Source organism: Diachasma alloeum, unplaced genomic scaffold (genome assembly GCF_001412515.2).
Source record: "Diachasma alloeum isolate Michigan unplaced genomic scaffold, Dall2.0 Dall_scaffold_78908, whole genome shotgun sequence".
Lineage (NCBI taxonomy): Eukaryota > Metazoa > Arthropoda > Insecta > Hymenoptera > Braconidae > Diachasma > Diachasma alloeum.
In genome coordinates, this window is record NW_021683643.1 from 2575521 (window position 1) to 2601187 (window position 25667).

Below are 25667 nucleotides of genomic sequence, written 5' to 3' on the forward strand. Positions count from 1 at the left end.
TGGAACTGAAATTTACAGTTCTCTTTGATTTTTCCACGAAATTATGAATTTTCTATGACGAAAGTCCTTGAAATTTCAGTGGTAATCAAATTCGATGAAAATTTTCAAAAACTCTACCGGAAATGACAGACAAAAATTTTCAACAGTGTACATAGAAACGAACCTATCGAGAAATACTTGATAATTCTGAAGCTCTTGTGGTATTGTATTGTGATATTGTATACGAAAATTTTCAACAGTGTGTGCGCAATTAGCAAACAACCCCATTTTCGTCTTCATCTATTCTTCATATTTCTCAACTGAATGAACAGTTTTTATTCTCCATTCTTTTCATGACCAGTTCCGCAAGGTTCCCGTCCATTTCACCCCAACTTTTTACGTCCATTGACCACAGTCATAAAAATCCAAGCACGACACACTTCCACCCGTTCTCCCGTCAACAAAACTAAATCACAATTATCTGATTTCATTCCGAAAAACAATTTCGCGATAAATTTCCCACAGGCTGGTTTTACCACTACATTTTCATTCACCTTTTTCCATCAATTTTCTTTTCCTTGATTCTCTCATAGTTCATAGACTTGTCTCACATGCGAAAGGTTCCGAGTTCAAATCTCGGCCGGGTAGAATGGTGCGATCTAACCATTTGAAAGTCTTGATCATCATCCCAGTATACCCTAACCGGGTCGAAGCGATGTAAAATAATGATAAAAAAAAATAGTTCATAGACTAAAATGAGGGAAGAAATCACATGAATCAGCTCTTCCACCTCATTTCGAATGTTCCCAAGCGCAAATAGACTTCACTGAGGAAACGAATCTAGTCTATTCGTTACAAACGATTGCATGGAAAAAGGAATTTAATGGTATTCCGTTTGTCGCAGGAGTTCCGGGGAATGTTTTATAAGACAATACAATTCCACGCAGGAAAAAATCTCTTGAAAATTATCCCTGAACTTTAGAGTCTTATAGGCTATTGATCTTTATTAGAACTTCCCATATCTGAAGTGAAAATTGAACATTACAATATTAATTGTAAAATTTTCACACGAAATTAAAAAATTTCAGCTGTCATTGACAGATTAATCTGTGCTCACCGCGAAAAACCTTGATTTCTTTGAATTTCCAAGATAAATGGGGTATTCTGTAGATGAATAACTCTCAAATCAGATTAAAATCTCCAACAATGGATCATTCAATGGCGTGACATCCATAAATTTACCTTCATAAATTCTTTCTATTGGTTTCGATAACGGTTAGGGGAGGGAACGTTTCTACCGCTCGGCGGGCAATACCGCTCGCCCGCTTTTCTCCACAATAGGGAACTTGCATGAAGCTCAATTCTTTCTAATTCCCCTATTTACACATTCCTCGTAACATATGAATAGCTAAACGGCGAAAATTGACGTCACGAAGACGGTCAGGTAACGCTTTATTGGTCGAAAAAGAAGACAGTGGGGAGTTGTCGTCCTTCATTGGCCGAAGCGCACCTCAAGAGTGGGTTAGTTTGTCTCGAGTCATTCTGTGATTGGCCCAGCGCTCGACCGTCCGTGTGACGTCATTAGCGATTTCAAGGCGTTTGAAATCTTCAACTTTTATCAATTAATTATTAATTAATGGGCAATATTTCGACAGTTTGTGAACGAAAAATGAATTATTCGGGTCCCAAACTTGAGATTAGAAAATGAAAAAAAATCATACAAGTTCCCTATTACGAGTTTTGAAGTTTTTTTATTTTTCATGAGAAGTTCGACTTGATGGAAGATGTAATTTTCGGAAAAATCTCACTCCATCCACCACCTCATATTATTGATGCCTTAAAAAAAAATTCTTGGAATTTATTTGATGCAAATACGGTTGATTCAATTTATGTAAACCATTTATGTTACTATAGCCCCATAAACCGTGATTTAACCGAGCGATGCGAGCTTAGAATCCCGTAACATAATAGTATATTGTGATTTATTATCGTCCGAATATCACATCTTATTTCATGTCGAGGCTAGCGCACGACAGCGGTCAGGGGGGCGAGGCCCCCAGTGGGGCGAATCCTCCCCCCCCTGAAGAAAAATCAAATCGCTGAACGAAAAAAAATTAATTTTTCAAACCTCATAATCATATTCAAAGTCCATAATCAATTTTATTTGAATGGAAAAGAACTCTCTTCTACAATTTATTGATAATTTTTTATTGAAGAAAAGCCCAAGTATTCCAAAGAGAAAATATTATTTTTGATATACAATCATCTCATTTTTTACACAATTTACTTTATTGGAAAGATAAAAAAGTGTCTTCCACAACTTTCATACAACACTTCTGCTAATTTGTTGAACATAATAAACTTTATTTTGACAAAAAATACTTTTAGTGCTTGCGACGTTTTCTATTCATACCAGCGGCGCTGGTGGCACCTGTTTATCGCCCTAAACATTACTTATCGCATCGCGTAATTGCTTAATGCACTGAGAGAAAAATATAATTCTTCTGACTATATTCCATCACCATCGAATTATAGTCAAAAAGTCCTCAACAATTTTTCATGGGTTACGGTAACTAGGGCCGGAGAAGTAATTACTACAATGGAATGTAGTCATTGCAACTATTTCATAGTTCTCCTCACGATAGATTTGTCATGGTTACTTTTGAACTTTGGTTAGTTTAACGGCATTTTGATTTGCAAAAATTACGCTTGTGGAGTTACTATAATGTTATGTGCCGCATACAAACAAAAATCGCATCGTTCACCAAAATGCCTCAACTATTTTATTATTGTAAATCGAACTTCAGATTTTTCTCTCAGTGTGCATGAGATCATAATACACAACTTATTGCACGCAAAACAAAGCAATAAGTTGCACTTTTGACGTAGCCGTGACATAAACTAGATGACACCATACGGCCCACAAAGTATTGTTACGTATTTATTCTTTTCCTCCCTCTCAACTATCTTCATTTTCTCGTTATTCATTTATCTTCGTTGTTCCTTTCATCATTTATCCCGTCTAGTGATGTCGTCGAGACTAGACGAGAATTATTTTGGAAAGATCATCACGGTCTAAAAAAACATCGAAAGTTTAGGAATCGTTGTAATCTCGAAAGACATTGGATCGTTGGATCTCGTCACGAACTTGGAAGAATCCATCATGTCTGAGTTTCAGTATTTTTTGTTTCTCAAATGTTTGTCTCGATATCCCTCTTGTCTCGTCTCGTGAACTTAAAAAACCGAAAATCTCGAGATCCAGGCAAGATAAATCCTCCCGGAATTGTGACGAGATGCACCGATCCAATGTCTTTCGAGATTGCGATGACTCCAAAACTTTCGATGTTTTTCCAGACCGTGATGATGTCTTCAATAGTTTTTTTATCACAAGGTCCACAAAGTATTTTCTGACGAATGTGGCTTTGTAGGCCGAGCCGAAGGCAAGGCCTATAATCACATTCGTCAGAAAATACTTTTGGACTGTGTGATGAATGCAATTTTTCGTCAGAAGGCCCGTAAACCGCGCTCTAATCGAGCGAAGCGAGGTTAGAATATTGCGCTTATTTTCTTGGCACAAGTAAGACTTGTTCAAGAATTCTGTCGTTTTTCTCTCAGTGTAGATGAGTCGTGTCGATTTTATTTTCCAGCGATCAGTCAACCTCCATCCAACGTGAAAATTCCCAGGATATCTCAGGTTACGTGCCACATCCCTCTTTGACGGCGACTCCATGCATGAATTTCCAAACAAAAATGTAAATTCTCCAATTTTCAGTTATTCTCTCGCAGTGAGATTTATAACTCAAGCATACTGGAATAAAATCGGAATAAATATTCCCCATTCCCCAAAAATGAATGGAATTCACGAGCTGATTTAATCCCCACCCCCTTGCTTACGCAAACGAAATACTGTTGGTATCGATACACCGTGCAGGCCGAGCGATGTATTACGATTGTCCTCGCTGAGAGAAAAAAATAACAAGCTCGATTTCGCCATTGGAGAGATTCACAATAGAAAGAAAAAGCAGTAAATATACTGAACAATATACACTTGGCCGCGATGACGGTGTTATACCCCCAGCGATAAACGAGCCGTAAGAGACCCCCGAGAATCAGTAGAATCAACAGAACTTTATAAAGCACGCGAAGGAGAAAAAATACCTCCACAGTAGAAGTTTACGACGTAGTTGTGAATTTAATAGCTTGACTTCACAATATCTCATTGAAAACCATGGAAAAAACGTCGGTCTCACAGTCACATCCACCTGACATTCTCACCAGAATCGAATTTACCCAACTCTCACCGTTATTCGATTATCTGGCTCTCTTCCAGTCCCTGCCTTGCGAAAAAAGTTTAGAAACTAAACATCCAGCAGTATTTTTCGGCAGAAGGCCTAAAGAAACTTCGCTGGCGAACATTTACAGAGAAAACAAAATGTCTGATTTCCACACGGAGAACAAAGTTGAGAGAAAAACTATCGAGCAAGTCAAGTACAGGGATAGCCATATCTATAAATTATAATCATCGTTAAATTAATAAGTAGTGAATTCGTTAATATCACTTTTGAAGTTTAATTATTGAAGTAATCATCAATTTAATTATTCAAATTCCGAATTATTTATTAATCAGTAATTTGGTTAGGAAGATTGACGATCATTTGGATAATCGGAAATCCCTTATGAGAAATTTAGTATTATTTACTTAATAGAAAATTTACAGTGCCATGTTATTAAATATTTAATTCATCATCAATTGGAAATTTAGATTATCAATTATTTTACTAGAAATTATTATAAAAGTCAAGTCAAGTCAATTATTATTAAATTATTTTACTATTTTACTGTTAGAAATTTTTTGAAATTCCATGGAGGATATGATGGTACTTCTCATGAGCGTGACACTGATTCGGATTTAGGGGAAAAATGGTAATGAAATTTCTGGTTCTAGGTAGAATTCAAGGAGATTCATGAGTTTTCAGTGGGAGTGAGATGGAAATTTCACAATTTTATTGAATTTTCAATGGAATATGAATTTTCAAAAACAAAATGACATGAATTTTTCCTGAATATTCATGATTTTTATAAATTTTCACCGAATAATTCAGCTGAAAAATCAAGTATTTGATTGATTTTCAGATAATTCGAACTGAAAATCAATGGAATATTCGATTTTTCAATGACAAGACTTCCTGAAATTTCATTTGAAATTGAATACGAGCAAAATCTTCGGGATTTGACACGGAAAAGTAAGACGGAAATTGTTAACAGTCTATTTTTAAATTTCGATTAGTATATTTAAACCTTAATCGATGTAAGTCGGAAATTCTTTTAATATTGGATAATCAGAAGATTGATGGCTATTCCTGGTCAAGAAATCATGGAACTTTTTTGGGTGTAATTTTTTTTCTCACGGATTTTTCTATGAAATTATGAATTTTATTTTTCAATTTTTCAATTTTCGATCATTTTTTACATTTACCTACAAATGGAAATAGCGTCCTCACCCAGAAGCAAACACGAATGAAAAATATACTTGAATTGAGTATATTTCATACCAGAATCAAGTACAATGTAAAATGTATTTGATTCAAGTATATTTTATACTCGAATGGGAAATGAGCGTTTCAATTCGAGGATGATTATTTCGTATCAGCCCAGGTTGTAAGCGCTCTCAAGTATAATATAAAGGTCAGACACTAAGTGTGAGAACAAAGGGTCAAAAAGTGGAGAATGGATTTTAAAAAATGAGGGTTTAAATATTAAAGTCAAAAACTGAGGGCCTGAATGTAAAGATGAAGGAATGAGGGTCAGAATTTCAGGGTTAAAAAAGAGGGTCAGAATATTAGGATCATAAAATTAGGGTCAGAATATAAAAGTAAAAAAGTGGGTGTCAGGCAATGAGGGTCATATAAGGGCTCAAAACGGTGATCAAACATAATATATGACTTATATTTAGATCCTCATTGCCGACACCCACTTTTTTTACTTTTATATTCTGACCCTCTTTTTTTAACCTCCACTTTTCGACCGCTGTATTCTGACATTGTGCCTGATCCTTATATTACACTCAAGGCTGCTTGCTACAACCCGGCCTGATACAAAAGAATAATCTTCGAATTGAAAAACCCATCCCCCAATTGAGTATAAAATATACTTGATTCAAGTATATTGAGTATAAAATGAGTATTGAGTATAAAATATACTTGATTATAAAATGATATATTGATATATTGAGTATAAAATGAGTATTGAGTATAAAATATACTTGATTCAAGTATATTTTATACTCAATTCAGGTACATTTTTTGTTCCATGAACTTAAAAAATCATGAAAGTCTCGATTCCCCGGGCACGAACACAAAAAATCATAATATTGCAGCAGGTATCATCGGTCCCCAAACGACTTGAATTCTCGTAAACTATCACATCGTAACCCGAAGGCAGTTCCAAGCCGTTATCATTCTACCGAGATTGCGGAAGCCTGAAAATGAATAGCCCATGAACCGTGGTTTGGAAAATCTCGTAACCCGCGACGTGTGTGATGGTTGCGCCATAAATTTGTATATCACGCATCCATGCAGACGCAAGTATGAATACGAATGACTCGAAAGCAAACGTACATCAGTCAGACATGCCTATCGATATTACTGAATGGGATAAAACACCGATATCTGCTCTCGGTGAATCAATCATGTGTCTTATGATCTATCGTGAAAGACGAGGGAATTGATGTCATTTCTCATCCGAGCGACATTGGTTAATTGCTGGACATCCATCAGGTTGTCCACCTCTCCTCCATCTTCGTTATTCTTTCCCATTCGTTCTCATTCCTCGGAACGAACCTCCGAGCTTCTACGGATGGCGAAAAATACTGTTTTTCGTTTCAAATTACCGATTGGTAATTTTGTGTAGGACATTGTTAGAAAAAAGATGAAATTTCATGGACAGTTGAGTACTAATTTTCAGGACTGTGATACTGAATGAGATTTAGGGGAAAAAGTAATGAAATTTCAGGTTTCACGGAAAATTCCAGAATTAATCAACATAGATTTTTTTTAGATTAGAATGGAGCGACTAGGCGCACAAAGCGCCGTATGCCACCTAAATCTATCAAGATCTATTGTAGCGGCCGCTTGATCAAGACTTTGAATGGGGTTAGATCATCACCATTCTCCCGGACCGAGAATCGAACCCGAAACCTCTCGCATGTGAGGCAACCCTTTTACCCACTGCGCCAGGTCGTCGGGTTAATCAACATAAAGATGAGAATTGTTTAATTTCTTACTTAATTACATTGAATTTTTAATGAAATCCGAAATTTCATGATTTTTCCCCCTAAATCGTATTCAGTGTCGCTGTCCTGAAAATTCTAGAAAATATGTACCGGAATTACCGACGTCCAATGGTCGCGGTGGCTAAATCGTTAGTTCGGCTTGGCCACTAGGAGGTCGTGGGTTCGAATCCCAGTTCGGTCGGGTTTTTTAGCTTCTGGTAACAGGGGTTGGGGGCTCGAAAGGGTGGCTGGGCTTCGGATCCCGACTGGGGGGAGGATCCTTAACTTCCGGTAAAGGGGGTTAAGGGGCTCGCGTGAGGCGGATTCTGGTGGGGTCCTACCTCGGCTCTGGACGAGCGGGAGGTTTCTAATAGAGGTATCGACTGTACCGACGGAGGTTTTCTGTAGTTTCCTTCGTCTCTCTCGTAGGAGCAAATGCGGTACAGTGTAGCAAGCCGGCCACAGCCGCAAGGTTAGGTAGAGGATAGATGGCGGAGTAAACCAAATGGTTTAAAATGCCTTAAATAAAAAAAAATGTAACGGAAACAAACAAACGATGCGATTTAATTTTTTTTCACGCAATCGATGTGTTGTCATGTAAACTAGAACTGATTAGATTCAAAACAACATCGCCTCAGCGATTCTTTAGATTTTGCAATAAAACTTGTGAAAGAACGTCAATAATTTGTAAAAAATGACATTTCTTTACAAATTTGATGATTCCTCAGAGAAACGAACACATTGATTTTTTGGCATCATAATTAAGGCAACTTTGTGTGATTAAGACTCGCGTGAAATTCCAGCAAAATTGTCACAGCGGATTCGGAGTAATTCGAACATGAATTTTTGAAATTTGAAACTTTTCAAAGATTTTTCAATATAGGTCAATTTTTTTTCTTATTTTTTTTTCATTCTATTTTTCTGTTTTTTTCATTTAGAAAATCAAACAAAAAAACTTGAAAATATGAGCCGAGGAATTTCAATGGAAAATATCTATAAATTAAATAAGTTACATAGAAATATCTAATTCTAATGAATGAAGGACAGGCAATTAGTCGGGAAGTTATTGGTTCGACCCGTAATGTGTCACAAGCACTCCAACCCACCCGCAATGGGGCGAGCGAAGCGAGCGACCAATCACCCAGTGGAATATTTTCAAATTAATCTAGTCGAGTGGAATTGAGACTGTGAAACCAGAATATGTAATTAACTATTACTAGTGATACTGAATACTGACTCGAATAATTTTCATCATCAGTGATTTTTACAATTGAAATTTGGTGACAGATTCCTAAAAATTAAAGATGGGTCCCTGAAAATCAGTGACGTTAGTCTGAAAATTAATGACGATGTCACCAGAAAATGACGTTGAACTTTAATCAATTAAAAATTCAAGAATACATTGACCGGTATTTCTAATTTCTGACGATTTTCATGGAAAAATTGAACTTAAATTTCCAGTTTCCGCTAATCTATTCATTTAATTTCAAATTTTCAATGACGAAATTCCTTGGAATTCCTGTGGAACTGGCACTTGACAAAAATTTCCAGGAAGTGTACCAGAAATTTCAGCCAAAAATCTTGGACATTCCATCCTGATCTCAGGAGTTTCTAGATTTCCTTTCTACTCATGTGAAGGTCACCAAGGAAGCAGGGAAATGAATGTATCATGCGCACGTGCAGGATTTCCCTCCCTCCTTCACCCACGGAGTTGTTCGATCAGACCTCACGCACAAGATATAATTCCAACGCGGTCACGTTTTTATCGATGAGATGTCATGTCACGTTGATGCGTCTTTGGGTGAATGATAAAAGCTCACGGACAATAGAATAACTCGAATAAACGATCAAAGTCCCTCGGAAATAGCGTCCAATCGTCCAGATTTACCCGAGTGGCACGTGTCCAACTGATACTAACAGCCTCCACGTGAATCGACTCTATATTTTTTTGGTCAATTGTTTTGTGAGCGTTCATTATCTCCATATCTGCATGTAACCCGAATGCTGCGCTATTTATGCTTCCATTACGGTGTAAAGCCCCACGGGCGAATCCTCAAAGCCAAACCAGGGGTGGCTGGTCGTATAATGAATTCCGACGGCACTTCACGCCCCAGGATAATTCATATCCTGATAAACAAACGAGAAAATGGTCGGCGGCAAATGAAATTCGTTATGAGACTTTATGAGTCTTTATGTACAGTCGGGTACTAAAGTTCATGAACAAAACACATAGGATGCAAGTGCAGGCTGTTCACGAACTTAAGTCCGCCACTGTATTCATAGTCACTAATTTCTACAGTGGGAATTTTTATGGAATTCGGTTTGTATGAATCAGAGTTGTGTTTCAATCAGCGCACACTGTTAGAAATTTTTGTAATTTCATGCAAGATATTATAGTAAATCTCATGAGAGTGACGTTAAATCGAATTTAGGGAATGAGTGGTTATAAAATTTCAAATTTTAAGTAGAATTCACGGAAATTCATGAGTTTTCAGTGGGAGTGAGATGGGAATTTCACGACTTGATTGAATTTTCAGTGGAACATGAATATAAAGGAACAAAATGACATGAATTTTCAATTTTTCCCTCAATTTTTCTGACTTTTCTGAATTTTTACGGAATAATTGGACTGAAAAATCAAGGATTTTGTTGATTTTCAGATCATTTGAACGGAAAATCAATAGAATATTTGATTTTTCAATAACAAGATTTCGTGAAATTTCAGTGGAACTTGATCGTGGAAAATGCAGATGAAAATAAAAATGACCTAGAAGTTTCAGCCGGAAAATGCAGCCAAAAATTCAGAATTTCGTGGCACACAACGTGATTCACAATAAACATCAATCGATCGAGTAATTAATATTCCCAATTGACGTGTTCTAGCTGCGGAAGCCAGTGTCGACACTTTCGATCCCCGGGGCGATGAGAAGCAGCAGTGGGACCGGAGGTGGACAAGGTGGTGGTGGTGGTGGTTGTGCCAGTGGTGTCTTGACTAGTGCCGGTGGTGATGATGCTGGAATTGCCCTCGTCGGTGTCCACTCGGAATATCCACGCTACATGGACGAGCGTGGATTGGGTGGTGGACCCATGAAGATAGCACCATCGGGCAGCATTGGACCTGGCTCAAAACACAAGCCCAACGTTGGCTACAGACTTGGCAGGCGAAAGGCACTATTCGAAAAGCGCAAACGCATTAGTGATTATGCCCTTGTCATGGGAATGTTTGGCATCATCATGATGGTGATTGAGAATGAGCTGTCAAGCGCTGGAGTTTATACCAAGGTAAATGATGAATCAGTGTTTAGTGGATATTGATTAAATTTTTAATGCATCTGATCAAGTATCAATGTGGTTGGTAGATGAGTAGTTACATAGATATGTTGTTACAGTTATTATTTACGATTACATGTCGAAATAACACACTCGAATGTCATGCACAACTTTAACGTACCGACAAAAAATAATTTGCAAATTCAGGAGGTGCGTTGAGAATTTCTCCCAATCAAATTTCAAGCAATAGAATTGCACAATTCGACTGTTATTTTAGATAGTCAACACGGAGAATTTCACTGGTAATTTTTCATGTTGATATATATATGAAAAACAAAAGATTTTCTACTCGAGTGAGACCTTTGTTGGGACTAACAAATGAATTTTGTCTCTTAGTACAATTCGATTGGCCGCAATTTGGATGGAACTAATCTCTTCCGAATACTACTCCAGCTTTTAAATTAATCAGGCATCCCTCAAGGTTCCATACCTTGTTAAAAATTGTTATCTGACTTTTCCGTGTCAAATCCCGGAAATTTTCATCATGTTTAATTTTCACTGAAAGTTCGGGAAATCTTGTCGTTGAAAAATCAAATATTCCATTGATCTTTTGTTCGAATGATCTGAAAATCGATAGAACATTTGATTTTTCAGTTCAATTATTCCGTAAAAATTCGGAAAATTCAGGTCATTTTGTTTTTGAATACTCATGTTTCATTGAAAATTCAATCAAGTTGGGAAATTAGATTCGATGTCACTCTCATGAGAATTACCACGATATTTTCCATGAAATTAAAAAAAATTTGTGGTAGTGTCCAAACGAACTTGTTAAATTTTTCAGCAAACATCACTCGTGCTTCTCGTGATTTTTTCACCTGAAAAACTTGACTCCTTCATTTGTTTGCAACCAACCTATCTGATAAGTTTGAAGCTCTTGTGGTATTACCTACGAGAATTCGATGAATTGAGAGATTGCGAATGAGAATTTTACCGTCAATTTTAAGAACCACGAACTACTACATCTACGCAGTTTTCAGAATATTGGAAATGGAGAACAAGCAGTTTTGATTTTCGGTGACATGTCACTAATTTTTAGAAATTTATTACTGACTAGAATGACGCAGATCAATGAAAATCAGTAACATTTTGCTCAAAATTAGTGACGTGAAATTCTATTTAAGCCAGAGATCGGCATCAATCATTAATTTAGTAATATGAAAAGTTGCATCTTACAATAATGAAGATTTACTCATCTTCATTGAAATTTGAAAAACGTAATAATTGGTAATTTAAATTTTCTTCCATTGCCTATTAACAGAATAATTGACAATATGGAATTATCAATTCACAAATGAGTAAATATTTCTAAATGTCATGAAAGTATTTTTTGATTAGCCAAATAATAGCCAATCTTCCGAACTCAATTATTGATTGATAAAATAATTCGGAATTTGAGTATTTAAATTGATGATTACTTCAATAATTAAAAAATTGGCGAGTCATATTAACAATTGACTCATTCAAAATTTCCCTTTAATTAAAATTTATGATTATGCCGATGACTGATTGAAGGAGAATAAAATCATAAAACTTCACTGAAAACTATGAAAATTTTTAGCAGTAGAAAGACGAGAATTTCCGAATTTACTATGCCCTCATGGGAATGTTCACTCACACCAAAAACTGGCAACTGTTATAACTCCAACCTCCCCTCAACCGTATAATCGATGTCAAAAATTTCAAGAGTAATTTCCCAACAGTGCACTTGTATTTGCAAATGTATTACCAGCAAGTATTTTATGTTGAAACTCCACGAGTTTAATTGTGTTGACTTGATGTCCTGAGTTTGTGCTCATTGAAGCAGATGTATTGACATAGTACCTCGAGTTCATTTGTGTTATTTCGACCTGTTACCATGATTTACTAAATTTTTTTTTTCTTAATTGCTGTTACTTAAGGACGATCTTACGCCACCAAGGATCGAGGTAAATCACCTCAAAAGATGAGGGTGCTATGACTCGAGCCTGATTAGCGTGTGAGCACACAGCACTTGAGTGTATACATATCCAACAGACAATAGACCACTTCAGTGTCTTCATGCGTGACTGGTTTAATGTGATTTTGGGGTAAATGCGGGCTTGCATTTACGTGCCACACATACACAACATTTTCGGGTTGAAGCATTTTCGATCGGGGGTGAGCAGAGACTAGTTCGCGACCACCAATTGTTATCAGCTATTACTGAGTGAGGATGCCTCGGGTTAGGTATTGCTGACACCCAATTTGATTTATCACGCCAATTGTTCGTACTCATTTTATGGCTGTGGGGAAATAAAAGGGATCACGCTGGGCAATTTACTGTCTATGTCCCAGTTAATGATGCCACAATGCTTTCCGTTTTCTTAAATATAATCAGTTTATTGCCCATTCTTTGGCCGCCATTCACGTAAAAATGACTGAATGGATTTTTCAATGGTATTTTTACTATTACATAGTTTAGGGGAGCCAATTGGCTTTAGGGTATAAGTTAGTGCGTTAGAAAATTCTTGAGCTTTCTGGAAAATTCTACACGGAGAGAAATGTTCAGTAAAAATTACGGAACTCACAGCTTGCTCACCGATTACGGAATCGACTCAGAAAATTTAAGTGACGGTATCGTAATTTCTCACAGGAGATTAAGGTAAAAATTACTGAACGCTCTGGAAAAATTCCGTGACAGTTCCGTAAAATTTCCTACAACTACATTTCGCTCCGGGATTACGGAATAGATACGTAATTTTTATTGAATATTTCTCTCGGTATAGAATATTCTCAAGTTTTTGAGACTATTTTTGAGATTTCTGCGAGTTTGAGGATATTCTCCGGTTTTATAGAACGTGCAAGCAAATCCTTTGGTTTTACAGACAGTTTCAGGAAATTCTTGAGTTTTCTAAACAATTCAAAGAAATTCTCCAGTTTTCGAGAAAATTTGAGAAAATTTTGAGTTTATAGTTTTGGTACAAATCACCCTCACGTTTAGTAATTTTTCCCGGGTAATCGGAGTAAAATTCACTATTAATCTCGCACTTTTTCTCCTATGTAAGGTGAAAAAGTACTTGAAATGGAACATGCTCCACGATTACTTGACTTCGCTGTTATAAATTTACTTCTGAATTTTCCGTGTCACATCCCGAAAATTTTCATCATATTTAATTTTCAGCTATAATACCCCAAGACCTTCAAAAGTATCGGATATTTCCCGAATGTTTTGTTGCATAGCAACGAGAGGGATCAGTTCTGCCGATTGAAATCCCGAGCGCGCAGCGCGAGGGATTTTACTGCAAAACTGATACCGATCGTTGATATGCAGGAAAACTTGAGGGAAATATCCGATGAATTTTGAAGGTCGAGGGATATTTGGAGGACAATTTTTTCAATTCTGATTTTGGCCGATCAGGGTGCAGTGTTCCGGGTTACGGCACACATTTCACCAAAATGTGAGGAATATCTGTCAAATTCGCAGAAAACAGTTGACAGGCTACAGGAAAATTATCAGTCTGATAATTTCCCTGCAGCCGGGGAAATTATCAGTGTGAAACGCGTCACGTGACCCCGAATACTGCACTCTGATTGGTCAAAATCAGAATTGAGGAAAATGTCACTGAAATTTCAGGAAATCTTGTCCTTGAAAAATCAAATATTCAGGGAAAAATTGAAAATTCATGTCATTTTGTTTCTGAATTTTCATGTTCCTTAAAAAATTCAACCAAGTTGTGAAATTTTCGTCTCCTTCCCCCTGAGAAGTCATGAATCTCATTGAATTTTGCTTAAAACTTGAAATTTCATAACTATTATTCCCCTAAATCGAATTCAATGTCACTCTCATGAGAATTACTACCATATTTTCCATGAAATTTCGAAAAATTTCCAACAGTGTTGTTTGGTAATTCTTCTCCAACATTTTTCTCCGTATATTAAGGTTCTAATAGTTGTTGAGGGTGGCAGAAACCGGGACAGTGGCAGTTGCTGGGACATTGACAAGGCTGGGATATCGTTATTGACATTGACGATAATTGGCTGATCAGTGTTGGGAATAATTCGAGGGAAACGCGATTCACTGCTCGGGAGCGGGTGGAGGGGATACGAATTGGCATGAATGTGACAACGGAGGGAGTACTAGAACACTTGTTTCCACGTTCAATGCACACTTTTGATAGAGTAGAGGCATCCACTCGAGTAGATACTCTAGGTCTGGCTGGTGTGCTCCACTGGTCTCTCACTCCCTTCATCACTTTTCTCGGTGAAAGACGGTCAAGGGTACTCATTCCTCCGGTAACTCAGTGCTCGATGGTTGGATTATACTCGCTGTGATTCACACGGAATTGAAAGAATTTTTTTTTATTGTATATTCTAGAATTCAAATACGGAAAATTTTACTTCAAGTTTCACATCAAAATTTTTTAAATCGTCGACAATAACCAAGTTCTACGGAATTTTAACCCTAGTTTGGTCACCATATGAGAACTTGCGACTTTGGTCACCTCCGCAGGGAATCGCCGCCGTGTTATTTGGGCCCGAGCGTTGCCTAATTCACTCTATACTGCCCGGGCGCGTTTAGCGAGACTTCGGCAACGTCGTACAACGGGCAATTTCATTTAACATGGGAAAAAATTGCCCGTCTGTTAGAAATAATTTTTTTTCTTCAGGAATTGTGGATATAAATAATTTTAAAAAACATCACAATTTTCTAGACACTTGAATTGACGCATTCCAATTTTTTAGGATTTTTCCGCTCAGCCAGTCAATGGTAAGAAAAAAAAATCGACCTTCTGCGGCGTTTCCCTCCTATGGTGACCAACTAGGGTTAATAGTTTATGTGAATAAAAATGTTGTCGACTGGTTGAAAATTCAACAACAATTTCAATTTTAATTTGATATGCGAAAATTGTGACAAGTGATTATTGTCTCGAGTTTTCAATTCATTAGAAATTCCATTGTATCTAATATTTAAATGCTGCAAAGGATTTCAAATTTCAAGTAGTTATTGACACCTTTTCTCTTGCGAAGTTCGAGAAAAACTCACTGTGAGTAGAAAGTTCATGAATAATCCAATTCCAATTTCAAACCAGATTCCAAGTCACAAATTTCAAAATTTGCATGTAGTGGCTATCCCGAAAGTTCCGATAAGTTCACAACCACACTGACAGAAAATTTCATGAGCAATTTCACGAAACTAGTCCTTGAAATATTCAACAACTATTCATATGAAAATTCAAGATATTTTGATACAGAGAAATCAGTTAACCCCTCACGGACGGGGCCCTTCTGTTACCAAGCGTAATGTGTACTCAATACAACTCAAATTCGATTATTTATAATGAATGGAAAATTATGAAACCGGTATCTAATTGAAGCTACTGTATTCCGGTTTCCAATTTTGTTTGTTTTATCCAGTTATTCTTTATAGATTTGGGAATAATCAATTTTGAAAACAAGCGTTCACATGCGCATGTACGTGAGGGGTTAATCCCCCGACAACCAAATGAAAATTAAAATTTCAACTAGATGACGAAATGAAAATGTTTTCAAATTATAAAAATAACTATCAGGTAATCATCAACAAATTCAAAATCATCAAAAAGCAAATATTAAATTCAACGTAGATTTCCAGTATCGGTAATTCGGGTTGCTGTGCGAAAAAATGGAAATTTATCGGAATATTTCTATTGGCGGACATTCGCATGAAGGAGATAATCAACACGAATCGAAGGTTCATGGACAATTTTATTGAAAATTTAATTCACTCTCACAACTCTGAAAATCCGCATGTAAATGTCAATTAAATACCAATAAATTCCCTCCCGTGCAGCGCCCCTCCATTTCCCAAATTCAAAATGTAATTGAAATATTAATTAAATTATGGAAAGCGTCCTGTAATACTCCAAAATCGCTTCACCCAGATCATCCAAAATATTTAATCTCTCACCCTTCCCTTCTTTGCTCCTCCACAATTTTAAAAGTCGTAATTTAAATTGACGCAAAAAACTTTCAGAAGATGAAAATGGTTTTTTTACGAGGGACTTGCAATCGTTACAGTCAAGGGGATAAAACCGGCCATGAAATTTTTTTAAGGGTGAAAACTCCCGCAAGATAGACATTCAGCCCATTTAGCATCCCCTTGCCCGCTCCCCATTCAACATCTATCGATGACGCATCTGTAATCCCTTTCGGTGTTAAATCAGGGGAATCGTCAAGCAGGCCTGAAAATATTGCCCACCATGTCAATTTTTTTTTCATCGACCTACACCACATCTCCCCCATCAACAGGGATTCCCATTTCTTGCTCATAAAACCGTCTGTTTGCCTCTTTTCATTCCACACAATATCCTTTCATTTTTCATAGATGTATCAGACTCTCAGATGCTCCGGCATCCACAAAAAAATCTAAACAAGAAACTTTCGTTTGAAGTATTAATCTCGACGAAAACTTCCGGGGATTTTCCTCTTTTATTTTCACTGCTTATAAAACCTTTAAAACGCTTTTTTACCTCGTACACTCGTTGTTTATCCCCCCCATCCTGCTCACCCCAACCCCTCGAAAAAAAAACGTCAAAAACACTGTATAACCATAAAACTTTTATCCTCCCAGTTTGAGGTAAAAAGTGTCTCCATGAATTTCAGAATTTTTAATTATCACTGCCAACAAAGAAATTTGAATCTCATTAAAACAAGAATAAAAAAAAACAGACTCACAATTAGTTTGTGAAACTTTAGCCATTTCTCCCGCCTCTTGCGTCAATTATTCAGCATTTTCGCTGCCTCCTGAGCCTCCCACCTCCCTAATACGACTTTCATGAGCAGAAAGAGTTACCAAGATTCTTCCACAAAACCGAGTGTCCAAGTAGTATAGCCAGAGATAATCAGACTGCACTATCACATTCCGCTAAGTGGAAATTATAAGTTGGTCTATATCGATCACACTTCCACCCACTCACCCCCTCATTTCGAGAATTCTCAAACTATTGTGGAAGCAAAGTGCAGAAGGTAGGGACTGAGTGAGAGGTGGGGGATAGTGAATGAAGTAACAACTTGAAACTATCACGAATCGGTGGTACTAGAGTTTAGTTCACCCGAGTCGTCGACATATGCTTCCACAGTCGAGTGCACACTCGACTGCACTTTGACTATTAATTTGCCCTCCCCTTTAACCCCCCTCCACCCCCGCCCCCTCGCCACGCTCACTCAATTCTCATTCACTGAACATTTGAAATATTCACGTTTTCGTCAACTGGCTTAACCACATTCCACTCACTTTTTCTGGAGTGCTCACTAGACCCGAGTGTACCTTGATTGAGGATGTTTATCCATTTTCCGGAAATTGAATTTTTCTGTGTTCTAGGATTTGTTGAGTTGGCTTGACTTGACGTGATATGTTCCAGACATTTGTTTCTGTGCATTGGTGCATTGTGCTTGGGTTGACAGATGTAACGTGGCGGTACTGGTAGTTGTGTTAACTACATTGAACCACGAGATCTGATCTCGGCTGAGGTTTGTTTGAGGAAGAGTAAATGAGGGAATTGTTGTGGCGTTTATTTTCAAATTGAACATTCACCTGCTAGGACACTTAAGGGGAGACTACTATGAGTTTTAAAAGTCACGGGCGATTGGAGTGAGATTTCTCATGCATTGACGATCGATTATATTTGACATATATGTTTAAAAACGAATTAGAGGAGAAAAATTAATTGTTTATTGGTCGTTTGCAGACGCTTAAGGTGTTAAAAATAGTCCAGGGCCTCCAATTTGTGAGCTACAGAGGTTTTTTTTTTTTCAAAATTTTTGAAAAAATGTGGACAATAACAATTATGAATTAGTTTTTTGAAATTCGACTCCTACGCAGCTAATTTCATTTTGTTTAATATAAAAATTTGCCCCATTCATGTAAAATAGGCAAAAGAGTTATCCTTAAAATATTTAAAATATATTCTCGATTCTCTTAGAAACATTTTTTGGATTATTTTACATGAATGGTACAATTTTTTATTTAAAAAAAACATAATTAGCACAGTAGGAGCCGAATTTCAAAAAACTAATTCGTAATTGTTATTGCACACTTTTTTTCAAAAATTTTGAAAAAATAAACCACTGTAGCTCAAAAGTTGATGGCCGTGGATTATTTTTATCATTTCAAGCGTCTGCGGGGCAAACGAATGATAAGCTATTAATTTTTTGCATTAATTATTCATTTTTAGACATATATAATCGATTTTCAATATATGAGGAATCTCATTCCAATAGCTCGCGACTTTTAAAACTCGTAGTAGTCTCCATTCAAAAGATAAAAATGAAGATGGAGAGTATCTTTGTCAAATCTCCTGGTTTAAACAGAAAAAACGTTTTATTTTGACACTCGAACTACTGAATTTAACGGATGCACGGAAAAAAATATACTTGAATTGAGTATATTTTACATCCCAATCAAGTACATACATAAACCTGATTCAAGAATAAAATATACTTGCTTCAAGTATATTATTCTTGATTCGAGTAAATAATCTACTTGATTTAACATTAAAGAAAGGAATTCATATAGCGTTCTACATCTTTGTGACGTCATAGGAAATGATTAAATGGGCTTTGGATGAGGTAGGAGGGGAACCGGGATTATTCTCAATATGAATAACCCGAAAATTTTTACTGAAAAAATAGATGGTCCAGACCGGGGTTTGACATTGGAGCTTGATTCAAGTATATTTTATACTCGAATGGGAGATAGGTGTTTCAATTCGAGGATGATTATTTTGTATCAGCCGCGGTTCTACCAAGAGCTTTGAAGTGTAATATAAAGGTCAGACAGTGCGTGAATATAAAGGTGAAAAAGTGGAGGTTAAAAAATGAGAGGCGAAATATTAGAGTCAAAAAGTGAGGGCCTGAATGGACAGCTGAAGGAACGAGGGGCAGAGTGTTAGGCTTAAAAAAAGAGGGTCAGAATATTAGGATAAAAAAATTAGGATCAGAATATAAAAGTAAAAATGTGGGTGTCAGGCAATGAGGGTCATATAAGGGCTAAAAACGATGATCAAGCATAATATATGACTTATATTTAGACCCTTATTCCCTGACACCCACTTTTTGTACTTTTACATTCTGCTCTTAATGTTTTGACCCCAATATTCTCACCCTCAATTTTAACCTCCACTTTTTGACCCTCATATTCTTACACTTAGTGCCTGACCCTTATATTACCCTTAAGGGGAGATTACTATGCGTTTTTTAAAAGTCGTGGGTTATTGGAATGAGACTTTTCATACGTTGAAGATCGATTATGTAGATCTCACATCGAATAATTAGTGCAAAACAAATTTTTATTGTTCGTTTGCCCGAAAACGCTTAAAATGCTAAAAACAGTTCAAGGCCTCCAATTTTTGAGCTACAAAAGATTTTTTTTTTTCAAAATTTTCGGAAAAATGTGTGGAACAAGAATTACGAGCCAGTTTTTTTGGAATTCGACTCCTACACAGCTGATTTTGTTTTTTTTTCATATAAATAAATTCACTATTTGTGTAAAAAAATACAAAAAAGTAAATTTAGCCATGTAAGAGGCAAATTTGAAAAAAACTAGCTCGTAATTGTTATTCCACATATTTTTCCGAAAATTTTGAAAAAAAAAATCCTTCGTAGCTCAAAAATTGGAGGCCCTGGACTGTTTTCGGCATTTTAAGCGTTTTCGGGCAAACGAACAATCAAAAAAAATTTTTTTTTGCACTAATCATTCGTTTTCAGGTCTATATAATCGATCTTCAACGTATGAAAACTCTCACTCCAATAACCCACGACTTTTAAAACTCATAGTAGTCTCCCCTTAAGAGGTCTTGCTACCACTCGGCCTGATACAAAAGAATCATCTGCGCATTGAAATACCCCAATTGAGTATAAAATAAACTTGATCCGAATATATTTTATACTCAATTCAGGTATCTTTTTCCGAGTGCCTAAAAAATAATATTTAAGATTAACTCTGCCTACTAAATGCCGAAAAAATCAATGATTTAAAACGCTCTTGAGGTTTTGCATAAACATCCTTAATCAATTTTCTGCACCCACCATTCACGCAAAAACAGGTTCAAAATCAGATCCCTCTTCCACGTTTCCCCTCACAATTATCAAATTAGTCTCGCTCAATTAGTGATGTAACCGGAGTGTTAGACGCACGTAGGTAGAAGTGGTAATTCCACTCGTGTTTAATTTGACTTTTTATACCCAAGCTATTTTGTCCCAGATACTTCACTGGGTCCAATTACTCTTGTCACGGTTAGTCGAACAGGCGCGTCCTAGTGCTCGATCAACATTGATGAATATCCCTGGATATGACCCTCTTGCCTCCAGCGGTCTCCTCCGCAAGTGATAAAAACCTCACTGGCTGAAAAGAAAAAACCCACTTCGTTCGATCAATTCCGGACATTTTCCGCTAATGAACTTGTCCCTGTAGTTTCTCCGAAAATATAAATAAGATGCATAAATTACGCGTGCCATATCTGTTGAGTCTTTATTATCAATTTCCAAAGGGCGTGACCAACGCTGCCTGGTCGAAGAGGACCTGCGCACTCAACAGATTTCTCACAGTCGTCGTGGCAACTCAGACTGAATCTTGCGTATACCCTCATTTCTGGATACATCAAACTTACGTACCAGTAACAGCATTGTCCCTCAATATTCGGAGGAATGAGATGCAATTTCAACGGAGATTCCCTTATCATGTCAATTGTACAGGACGATGTGTACAGACACATGAGAGCCTCCGGGGCAAATTCAATTGTCAACACTAGCCTTGCCCTTACCCAACTTGTATTTCTTATTCCGTCCTTATTTCTTATTCTAATGCCACTGCCGAAACCCCGAGGGAAGTGATGCTGATCATGTTCACCAATGCTAACCATATATTATACAATGTCATTAATCATACGGTGTAGCACGATGTGCAGGTACTTATGATAACAATGTTTGTGTTACAGGCCTCGTTCTACTCGACTGCACTGAAAACCCTGATATCTATGTCTACTGTGATACTGCTTGGCCTCATATTTGCTTACCATGCCTTAGAAGTACAGGTAAATACAACTGCTCAAATATTGAAAAGTTTGTTTTCTTTTTCAACTTCTTGACTCAAAGGGAGGAAGTTACTGTAATAATTGCATGATTTCTGCACGATTCATGACCTCCGTAGAGCCGCCCTGATACATGGGGAGAAATTTTTTAGAAGAATTCTAGTGCTAGCACGGGAGAAGAGCAAAGTGACGACCAGGAAAAAATTCCAGTACTGGCACGAGAAATTTTAATAGGGAAAACGTGAATTTTTGCTCGTATTTCTGTGAAAATTTTACCAGAAATACCAAGAAATTTTACCTTAACAGCACTGGAATTTTTCACAGCTCGTGGATTGTGATTTTTTCCAGTACTCGTACTAGAAGTTTTCTAGAAAATTCCTCTCCGTGTACGCTTCCAAAAACTGGTCTTCATAGAGGGATGGCCATCAATATTATAGTTCTTCAATATTAAAAGGATTTACGACTTACATTGATAAATGTTTAAATATACTCATTAAAATTTAAAAATAATATAATATTAATAGTTCAAATTTCCGATTGATGATGAAGTTAATATTCGATAATATAGAACTGTAAATTCTCCATTAAGTGAATATTTCTAATTTCTTAAAAGAAATTATCGATTAACCAAATAATCGTCAACCTTCTTACGTAAATTATTGATTAATAAAATAGTTCAAAATTTGAGTATTTAAATTGATATTTACTTGAATAATTGAAAGCTTAGGAGTGATGTTAACTAATTGACGGCTGTAAAATTTAACGGTAATTAGGGTTTATGAATATGACTATCCCCGTCTACATATAAGGGAATTGATCGGAAAATTATTGATTCGACACATGATGGATTCGATGGACCCAATTCAATGGGTGAAATTACACATACAGTGCGATGTATTTCCCGAAATAAAAGTGGAAAATTCATCTGCTATCCCGTATTTTATAGCTGTTGCCAGGATAAAAAGTGCCCAAAAACGTATTTCACTACGTGTTTCCGGTTCGCGTCGGGGTAATTTTTCCTACACTGTTGAAAATTTTCCACTGAATTTCCGATTAAGGGTCTTCTCAATTTCTAACAAGTAACATGTCCACTGAAATTTCAAAGTATTTTATCATTGAAAATTCATAATTTTTAATAGTGTATATATGCCTTGTACACGGAGAACAAAATTGAAGAAAAATTACCAAACAAGTCAAATAATCGTGGAGCAACCTCGATTTCCAGGACTTTTTCACCTTAAATAGGAGAAAAAGGGCAAGGTTAATAGTGAATTTACTAAACGTGCGGGTGATTTGTACCGAAACTGTCAAATTTACCCTGTATCCCATCAAAAATTATCCCCGTAAAGGCCAATAATTGCCCCAATTTTTCGTATAATTTTTCTGTGATGGAGAATGATTTTTACCGAACCCATTTGATAAAAATTCACTTGCGTCCGTCCCCATGACCTCCAGACGGGTATAGAACAAATAATCCTCTGCCGGTGTGAGAAATTTTACTAAACAGAAGGATAATTTTTGCCTCCATAGATGTATTTTTCACCGAGAAAATCGTAAGATACACTGTTAAAAATTTTCCACTGAAATTTCCCGGAAGGGTCTGGAAATTTCTAACAAATAACATGTCCACTGAAATTTCAAGGAATTTTGTCATTGAGAACTCATAATTTCATGGAAAAATCCGTGGGAACTGTGAATTTCAGCTTAATTATTGTAATTAAGCTGAAATTCCTGGAATTCCAAGAATTTCAAAACAATGTCCTGAAAATTCCATGACATTTGGCCGTAACCATACATTTTCACTTGAAAATTCACGTAAATTGTGGAATTTCCGTCTTCCTGTCGCTAAAAAAATTGGAACTTTACTTGAATTTTCAGAGAAACTTGAAATTCCATTGACTTTTTCCCCTTAAGGATGTTCTACACCCTTTCTGCCAAAATTCACGTTTTTTCAATTTTTCTGGCAAACTTATAATGGAATTGACGTGAAAAAATATAACGTTTTTGCGTTTTGTCATTATTTAATGACTGACGAAATTTTAAGGTGGTGCGAACATTTTCCTGCGTTTTCTCTAAACTTTTAAAAAGAATCACAAAACTGTAGAAAAAACGCATGAAAATTATCGCACCACTACGCAACTTCGTGAGCCATTAAAGAATGACAAACCACAAAATCGTTATATTTTTTCACGTCACTCCCATCGATAATTTGCCAGAAAAATGAAAACAACGTCAATTTTGGCTAAAAGGGTGTCGAACATCCTTAAATCAAATTCAAGTTCTATTTTCGTAAAATTCAGCCAATTTTTTAACAATGTATCCACTAAAAACCAGTATTTTTTCACTGAATTTCGCTCCACATTTCGCTCCACCATTCGTATAGTAAACTTCATCACAATTTTCGAAGCAATTTTTATCCAACTCTTCTCTCCGTGTATCACAATATCGAATCAATTAAATATCTAAAATATTGTCTTTCCAATCGATCAGACATCACTGAACCCCCGTTTCTCTCCCCAAATTCACCTCTCCATTTCCCCGTAAAATATCCAGCATTATTCAACGTGAAATCAACGAGTGGTACTTTGAACCAACAGACTTCAGCTCCTCCAACACATCCACCCATTTCCCCAAAGTATCGATGCAAGTTGAAATATCGAGTATCCAATGAATCATTCAAAGCAGCCTCACTACAAACTCCATGTCCATCTCAATACTCGAATTCCCCTCCCCCATCCTCCCGCGAGCCCCATGTTAGGCTTTCAGGATACTTAAGTACAACAGAAAGACTCGAGTAAAAAGAGGAAATTGAAATTCTCAGTTGTTGTGAATTCTATTTTTCCCCTTTTTGCCTACCCAGAACTTTGACTGTTACTCGGAGTATCATGATTCCCTCGTGGTGAAAAAAAAAGTAAGAGGAGGAGAACCACTCGGGGGTATACACTGCCTTTTTATCCCACTGACTTTCTCACTACAGCCACTGGCAAATACAGCCTGTGCCTCGAAACTTCCCCGTTTGCTCCCTGGGCTCCTCTCAATCCCTCATTGTCCAGTTGATCGTTTAATCTCAGCCTCCCAGTCCACTATCAAATCTCCCCCGTCTGTTCACACTAGATACTGATCCTCTTGATACATATATCCAATACACGGATCGGCAATAATCTTTTATTTAGTAATATTAAAAGTAGTTTACCTGGAATTAATTAAAGTTCACTAATTTTTATTGAAGTTGGAAAATAATTTCAATTCTCAATGGACTGTTGAACAATTCATTCTTAATTTGTGAATTTTATTGTTTGTTCAATCAAATGATCGTCAATGTTTCGTAACGACAAATATTATTTTTTGTCACGAACATGTCAAAAGCGAGGCTTTCAATGGAGAAGAAGGCAATAAAATAAAAAAAAGGAAAGTAAAAATTTGCTAAAAAAAATCCGAAAAGAAAAAAATACCGAAGAGAAATCAAACGTCGCAAGAAAAACAATGAAAAATAAAAGTTTTCAAAAAAATATATAAAAAAATTAAGAGTGAATGTTCGGAAAAACAAGAAGATAATGTGACGAGAAGGTGGGGAAATTATTGGTTCAATAAAATTAATGGAGAGAATTAAACATTTTTAATCGCTAATAACTCGAGAACGGCTGAGTGAAATTTCAAGATTTTTCTCTCGTTGTCAAGATATTTTTCCAAACTTCAAAATGAGATTCAACTTACCAAAATTGCATTATTTAGTTAGGAGATATTCACATTTAAATTTTTACCCCATTCTCCGCCAATTAAGACATAATTGTCATTTGTTATAAATTATCTTGACAATGAGGGATTCTGGGGGATAATTTCATTCCTTTTTATACAGATTTCTTATATCTACAAAAAATGCTCGTAAGATTGCTCTATAAATTTTCTAGTTTTCGAGATAATTGCATATTTATTAAAGAATACCTTCGACTGAGCACTTAAATACAAAAATAGTATATTTTGCCCGTGTGACGAACAATATTTTTTGCCATAGCCGTAGGAATGGCTGCGTGTCCGTGAATCGCTGCCTTACGGCCGGAATGACA

General features: G+C 36.5%; 1 protein-coding gene across 1 annotated transcript in view; it reads left to right on the forward strand.

The window, feature by feature from the left end:
* Positions 1–25667, forward strand: part of LOC107047753 (small conductance calcium-activated potassium channel protein 2) — a 163847-nt gene that overhangs the window by 79888 nt on the left and 58292 nt on the right. The window contains exons 4-5 of the mRNA XM_015270581.1: positions 10133–10531; positions 21511–21606. Of these exons, the coding sequence (XP_015126067.1) occupies positions 10133–10531; positions 21511–21606 (495 nt within the window). The remainder of the gene's footprint in view (positions 1–10132; positions 10532–21510; positions 21607–25667) is intronic.